The sequence below is a fragment of the Colobus angolensis genome, unplaced genomic scaffold (genome assembly GCF_000951035.1).
Source record: "Colobus angolensis palliatus isolate OR3802 unplaced genomic scaffold, Cang.pa_1.0 Scaffold64, whole genome shotgun sequence".
NCBI classification, from domain to species: domain Eukaryota; kingdom Metazoa; phylum Chordata; class Mammalia; order Primates; family Cercopithecidae; genus Colobus; species Colobus angolensis.
In genome coordinates this window covers 3550671-3558243 of record NW_012120043.1, presented here as the reverse complement: position 1 = coordinate 3558243, position 7573 = coordinate 3550671, and the positions used below count along the sequence as shown (strand labels likewise).

The following is a 7573-nucleotide window of genomic DNA, read 5'->3' as shown; positions in this document are numbered from 1 at the left end:
CCCCTTGGTTCACTCTGCTCCAGCCACACGGGCCTCCTCGCTGTTCCTCCAACACGCCAGGCGCGATCCTGCCCCAGGGCCTTTGCACCCGCTGCGCTCGCCACCTGAATCACTGTCCCCAGATTTCCACATGACGTAATAATCCTTGTCATCCCAATTTCACTCAAAAGCCCCCTCCAGGCCGGGTGCGGTGGCTCACGCCCATAACCCCAACACTTTGGGAGGCCGAGACAGGGGGATCACCTGAGGTCAGCAGTTGGAGACAAGCCTGGCCAACACAGTGAAACCCTGTCTCTACTAAAAATAAAAAATTTAGCCGGGTGTCTGTAGTCCCAGCTACTGGGGAGGCTGAGGCATGAGAATTGCTTGAACCCAGGAGGAGGAAGCTGCAGTGAGCTGAGAACATGTCGCTGCACTCCAGCCTGGGTGACAAAGCGAGACTCAGGCCGGGCGTGGTGTCATGCCCGTGATCCCAGCATTTTGGGAGGCCGAGGCGGGCAGATCTTCTGAGGTTAGGAGTTTGAGACCAGCCTGGCCAATATGCCAAAACCCCATTTCTACTAAAAACACAAAATTTGGTGGCACACTCCTGTAGTTCCAGCTACTAGGGGAGGCTGCGGCAGGAGAATCGCTTGGACCTGGGAGATGAAGGCTGCAATGAGTCAAGATAGGGCCTCCGTACTCCAGCCTGGGTGACAGAGCAAGAGTGTCTCAAACAAACAAACAAACAACAACAACAAAAAACCCTCAAAGCCCCTCCTCAGGGAGCCTCCAGCGTGGACTCAATTGTAAAACAGTATCCATCCACTGATCACCATCTGAAGGCAGCCCACCCACTTAACCGCTTATTATCCATCTCCCGCAGTGGACTGCGAGCCCCATGGCGTCCTGGCCAGCGTCTCCTGCACACGCCTGCATCCCTAAGCCTGGTACAGGACCTGGCAGAACAGAGTTCAAGTATTCACTGAATCGAGAGTTGAATGAAACTAATCCGGCCAGGCGCAGTGGCTCATGCCTGTATTCCTAGTACGTTCAGGTGGGAGGACTGCTTGAGGCCAGGAGTTCAAGACCAGCCTGGGCAACATGGCAAGATCTGATCTCTATAAATTTTTTTTTTTTTTTTTTTTGAGACGGAGTCTCGCTCTGTCGCCCAGGCTGGAGTGCAGTGGCATGATCTCAGCTCACTGCAAGCTCCGCCTCCCGGGTTTACGCCATTCTCTCGCCTCAGCCTCCCGAGTAGCTGGGACTGCAGGCGCCCACCACCTCGCCCGGCTAATTTTTTGTATTTTTTTTAGTAGAGACGGGGTTTCACCGTGTTAGCCAGGATGGTCTCGATCTCCTGACCTCGTGATCCGCCCGTCTCGGCCTCCCAAAGTGCTGGGATTACAGGCTTGAGCCACCGCGCCCGGCCCTTATAAAAATATTTTAAAAATTTAGTCGGGCATGGTGGCATTTGCCTGCAGTCCCACCTACTTGGGAGGTTTGAGGCAGGAGGATCACTTGAGCCCAGGTCAAGGCTGCAGTGAGCTATGACTGCACCACTGCACTGCAGCCTGGGGGACAGGGCAAGACCCTCTTTTATTATTTTTTTTGAGTCAAAGTCTCGCACTGTCACCCAGACTGGAGTGCAGTGGCATGATCTTGGCTCACTGCAACCTCTGCCTCCCAGGTTCCAGCGATTCTCCTGCTTCGGCCACCCGAGTAGTTGGGACTACAGGTACGCACCACCACCCTCAGCTAAGTTTTCTATTTTTAGTAGAGATGGATTTTCATCATGTTGGCCAGGCTGGTCTCAAACTCTGACCTGAAGTGATCCTCTCGCCTCGGCTTCCCAGAGTGCTGGGATTACAGACGTGAGCCACCATGCCCGGTGTGAGACCCTGTCTCTAAAAAATAAAAATAAAAAGGAAAAGGAACGACCCGTGTATGTTAACAGGGAAGATCACGGGCTGGCTTTTCCTCTGAAAGGGGTTGTGCCTGAGTCCACAATGGAGCCAAAGCCACCTTCTGCCTGCACAGACGGGGCCAGCCACTGTCCACTCTTAGCCTTGCTGAGCTCCTGGAGGATCACGCAGGACCCCGAGAAGGTCAAAGCCCTGGACCCTAGAGTCCCCTGAGCTGGTAAAATTTGGTCCAGGGAGGCACAGCCCCGATGCTCCAGGGCCACGCAGCATGTGGGGGCCAAGCCTGGCCTCCGTCCGCTGCCCAGGGAAGCCCAAGTACTGCCCCCAACCATTCCATCCCCCGTGGCCAACGGCCCCACGCTCCGGGGTCAGGTGAGCCTCTCTCCTGCCCTGCAGCCCTGCCCTGCCTTCCTTTCGCTCTGGGTCCATCCCATCCCTCCCCTCCCCGCCGAACAAGCTTCTCCTGCCTTGTGTTTTGGGGAGGCAGAGACCCCATGCTGGGTTTGAGGCTCTGTCGCCGATTCCTAGAGGACCGTGGCGAGGGGATGGGGCCCCTGTCGGTCTCTGAAGTTCCCTGGTCTGAGAAGCGGCAGCTTTGACTGCAGGGATGTGGGGCTGCTCAGGAAGCCCCGAGCAGTCCAGGGTCCAGGCCACACACTGGTTCTGGAAGCATCTCTGTAGCCCCTTCTCTGCACTCCAGGAACACAGCAGTGGAGGGACAACAGGAGGAACCTACCCTTCTCTGCCTCCACCTGGCCCAGCCCCAGCATCGCCCACCTGCGCCAGCCCAGTCACCTCTACCTGGTACTAGGCTAAACCCTCGCCACCCCCTTCTCTCCTCCCCGAAGCAGCTGTCAGAGGGCGCCCGGGAGCACTCAAGTCAGGGCCTGTCCCTCCTCTGCCCACAACCCTCCATGGCTCCCACCTGCCTCGAGGTCAAAGCCCAAGTCCTCCCCTCAGCCCATCAGGCCCTGCACAACCTGCCCCGTCCCCTCCCCTCCCCACCCTCACTCCCCCTGCTTGAGCCACATGGGCCTCCCTGCTGTTCCTCCAACACGCCAGGCCCTGTCCTGCCCCAGGGCCTTTGCACAGGTGGGCTGTGCCTCTGCTTGGAATCTCCTCCTCCAGGTTTCGCCCTGGCTGTCTCATCATTCAGGTCGCAGCTCAGACACCGTCGCTTCTAGCCACAGTCCACAGGCTCCCGCCTCCCTCGGGGCTACTTCCTCAGCTGCTGCGGCCTCCCCACGCCACCTCTCCCTGCTTCATCTTCTCACCGGCACATCTCTCCCTGTCCTCCTTCCCCGAGAGCACGGATCTCAGGTCAGGGACACATGGCAGCTCCACCAGTGTTTACTGAGTCCGACAACTGGGCAGGCCAGGAAGGGGCCTGGACACCAGGCAGAACCTGGGAAGGTCCCCAGGGCTTCTGACCGGGAGGGACCAACCCTAGTTCTGCGCCTGCTGTGGAGGCTCTCAGTAAAACTCTGAACCTGGAGCTGGGGTTGGAAGCCGACTTCACACAGCCCACTGCCCGTGGTCCAGGGTTGCAGAATTCCCTCAGATTCACGTCCAAAAGAACCTCAGCCTTTAGCCTCAATTGGAAATGGGATCTTGGCAGAGGTCATTAGTTAGGGGGGAACATCCTCCTGGAGCAAGGTGGGCCCTGATCCAACGTGAGCGAGGTCCTTGGAAGACAGAGACAAGGCAGGGGCTGGAAGGACGTGGCCACAAGCCAAGGACGCTGGGAGCCCCAGAAGCTGGGAAAGGCAGGAAGGACTCGTCCTGGGGGCCCTGCCCACACCGTGACTTTGGATTTGGGGCCTCGGAGACGCTGAGGGTGGATTTCTGGTGTTCTGAGCCCCATAGTTGGTGGTGCTTTGTGATGGTGGCCCAGGAAACAGGTCCACCCATCACCCACAAGACCCTGCACACAGGCCCTCCCGGGGCAGGTGGGAGGAGGCGAGGCTGCGCGACCCAGCAACAGCGGGTTTGGCCAGAGCCTCATTCTCCCGCACGGCCCAGCAGCCTTGGGCACAGGCCTGACCCACGACAGGCTGAAGCCTCACGCCAGGAGAGGGCAAGTCGGTGACACGCTCTCCACACAGCCCTGCCCCTACTGTCATCCCCTAGAGGAACAAGAACCCCCAACAGTTGTCACTATACAATCCTCGCAGCCCCCAGACCAGACACTGGTGGCGATCATTCGATATGGCTTTATTTTCTCATCGGCCGGCTGCATCCCACAGCAGGCTGAGCCCCAGACGGTCAGTCAGTGCATCCATCCTGACGACCTGTCTGGGAAGGAAGGAAGGAAGCTCCCTCCGAAACGCTGGCCCGGCGGCACCAGACAGAAGCCTGCTGGCTAGCACGCAAGCACCCCCCAGATTCTCTCATGGTAACAAGGTGGCAGCTGCCTGGGTCCCAGAGTCCCAGCACAAGTGCCCAGAGGCCAGCGGGGATGGGCCCTTGGGCAAGTCTCTGGAGGAGGCGGGCAACCCGCAGGGCAGACAGGGGAGAGGAAGGTTCCCTGCCAACCTGGAGGAAAATGGGGTGGTTATCCTCTCACCCCTCCAGGCTGCAGGTTCAGGAGGGCAGAGGTGTTGGCTGAAGAACTGGTGGCCAAAGTGACACCCCTTGGTCCTATCTGGACAGAACCACAAGTTCCCATGGGCCGGCCCAGGTCCCTCTGACAGCAAACACCTCCCTGGGCCACGGAAGGCAGATGGCTGTGGGTGCCCAGGCTAGGACTCCCTCAGATCAAGCCCCTTCTTCCCCAAGTCTGCTCGGCACGCCCTGCGTGGGTTATATTGCTAAAGAACGGACACACCGGGTCTCCCTGAGCTCAATGCGGGCCTCCTTCCCTCCCACGCTCACACACGGCGCTGTCCGCGGCTTCCTGGGGGCCCAGACCTTCCTCTCTGAGTTCCAGGAAGGGTGGCCACAGAGGCCATGCCCCAAGTGTCTCCTTCCCAACAAATGCTCTCACCTGACGCCCCCACCCTGAACACGTCCTTTCTATAAATGAGGAAGCTGACGCCCAGGGCAGGGAGTGAGGAGAGGAGCCACCAGGCCTCCCCAGGCCACCTCCTGCCTCCCAGTCCTCCACCTGCACCCAGTTCCCCAGGGAGGACCGATTGGCCGTGCAAAGCCTGGAGGGCCTGGGGGCCCAGCACCAAGCCCAGGAAACAGCAGGCACTGGCTCAGGACTCAGGGCAGGGAGCTGGGCCGGGGTCAAGCAGGTGAGGCCCCTGGGAGCCGGGCTGGGGCCGAAGAGGCACAGGGGCTGGCGGGACAGGCTGGGAGGAGAGGAGCGCGGGGGAATGGGGGTGTGCAGTGTATCAGGGGTCGGGGAGGCAGGGGCCCTGCCAGCCCCCCACAAAGCAGAGGCTGTCAACGATGGCGTCAGACCCTGCAGTCGGAAAAGGGGAAGGCCGAGTGGTACAGCTCCCCGAGAGCCCACTGTGGAGGGGACGGGTCACTGAGACCACATGGGGGACAAAAGGCTCCAGGGGGGCTGGAATCCTGGAACCCCAGGGCTGGCACTGCCCTCCTCCAGGCAAGAGGGAGCAGAGATAAGTAACCACGTCCACGCCACCATCGGGGAGCGGGAGGGGACGTCCAGGGACAGACGCGGAGCAGGGAGCACGTTGGGCCTGCAGTCCAGGCCCCGTGCGGCAGGAGGCAGTGGGCGGAGGCTGCACGCGATCGGGCAGGGGGTCCCGGCGTCTCCTCTGTCATCGTGCATGTGTGCTTACACCGGACCGAGGGTGGCCGGCTCCCGGGACTAGGGGGCTCGTTCGCAAGTCCGTAGCCTGGCCCCGGGATGTCTCCCAAACTCTCCTCCGAGGAAGTTCAAAGACAAGGAAAAAAAAAAGAATCCCCCCCAGTCTTGGAGAGCAACAGAGAAAAGCTCTGTAATTCAGTGTTTCAACCACCGCCGGGGAGGGAGAGGGCCCCTGTCCCCACGGGGCCGCCAGGGGTGGGGCAGTGTCCACTCACTCGTGCTCGGCCCCAAGGACTGGGGAGCGGCGGGGGCTCCGGTTGTGGGGGTGGCTGTGTCACTGTGTCTTGGCCTTCACGAGCAGCCTCTGGACGGTCTTGTAGAGGAGGCTGAAGTGCTGGGGACACAGCAGGAGGGAGTGAGGACGTGGGCGGGGCTGGGGCCCCAGGCCATGTGACTCTAAGCTGAGCCAGGGGACAGGATGCACTCAGAGACATCCAGCCCAGCTCCTCCAGGCGGGCGGCCCCCTGCCCCGCCTGAGCCTGGGCACTGCTCACCTGGACAGCCACATAGGCCATGCCGAGGTAGGCGGCAATGCCAACGGCCAGGAGCAGGTCAAAGACGGCTGGCTTGACTCTGCGAAGAAAGCAGGGTCCCTGTGGTTGAGGACGGTGCGGGCCAGCAACGTGGCCCCCTAGACCCCCGGGGGCCATGGTCCCCTCCGCTGTAACCCGTAGGGGTGAAGGGCTCCAGGCCCCGCTGGCCGCCACTCACCTGTACGCATTCATCACTTGCTTCAGCTGGTCGTAGAAGACAAACTCGGGGTCCCTGGGGAGAGAGCAGTTTCTCAGGGGGCACCACTCTGCCCAGCTAGTTCTTAAAACAGGGTGTGTAGAGATGGAGACTGGGCGTGGTGGCTCACACCTGTCATCCCAGCACTTTGGGAGGCTGAGGCAGGCACATCACTTGAAGTCAAGAGTTCGAGACCAGCCTGGCCAACATGGTGAAACCCCATCTCGTACTAAAAATTTGAAAAAATTAGCCGGGCGTGGTGGTGGGTGCCTATAATCCCAGCTACTCAGGAGACCGAGGTCCGAGAACCACTTGAAGCCAGGAGATGGAGGTTGTAGTGAGACAAGATCACGCCACTGCACTCCAACCTGGGTGACAGTGTGAGACTCCGTCTCAAAGACAAATAAATAAATACATAAATAAAAACTTAGAGCTTTAAGTTTGTAGAGACGGGGTCTTGCTATGCTGCCCAGGCTGGTCTCCAACTCCTGGGTTCAAGCGATTCCTCCGTCCCAGCGTCCTAAGTAGCTGGGATTACAGGCATCCACCGCCACACAGGCCTACTTTTTGTATTTTTAGTAGAGACGAGGTTTCATGTTGGTCAGGCTGGTTTCAAACTCCTGACCTCAAGTGATCCACCTCCCTCGGCCTCCCAAAGTACTGGGATTGCAGGCGTAGCCACCGCGCCCGGCCCTCGTCCTAGTCTCTCTTTGTATTTGCTCCACCTGGCATCTCCCAGGGGTGAGAGGGTGGGAGATACAGTACGGGGAGGTACCCCTAGGCCCCAGGCTGAACGGGGCCAGTGCGGAGGCCCAGCCTCACCGCTTGTCGGCCTTGACGTGGTGCTGCTTGACGTCCTTCAGGTAGCGGCTCAGGTGGTGCTCCAGCGTGCTGAGGAAGGTGCTGTCCTTGTCCACCAACTGCGCGGCCCGGGGCTGGTTGGTGAGCCAGTCCATCACCGAGTCCAGCTGCTCCTGCTGGATCTGCTGTAGGGACGGCAACAGTGGTCACAGCCCGGCCCCGCCCGCCTGTCCGCCCACTCGCTAGCCGGGCCCCCTTACCATCTGCTCCGTGAACACGGGCATGTCTGGCGGCGTCCCCTGCGGAGAGAGGAGGGGCCAGCCCTGAGTCCAGGTACCTGGGGCGGGGCTGGGGC

General features: G+C 60.3%; 1 protein-coding gene across 1 annotated transcript in view; it reads right to left on the bottom strand.

Annotated features, from left to right (window-relative positions):
• Window positions 1-4097: 4097 nt before the first annotated feature.
• Window positions 4098-7573, bottom strand: part of NCLN (nicalin) — a 22372-nt gene continuing 18896 nt past the window's right edge. Inside the window, exons 7-11 of the mRNA XM_011964126.1 lie at window positions 7479-7517; window positions 7240-7403; window positions 6400-6453; window positions 6183-6261; window positions 4098-6022 (exon numbers count right to left, since the gene is read on the bottom strand). Of these exons, the coding sequence (XP_011819516.1) occupies window positions 5963-6022; window positions 6183-6261; window positions 6400-6453; window positions 7240-7403; window positions 7479-7517 (396 nt within the window). The 3' untranslated portion in view covers window positions 4098-5962. The remainder of the gene's footprint in view (window positions 6023-6182; window positions 6262-6399; window positions 6454-7239; window positions 7404-7478; window positions 7518-7573) is intronic.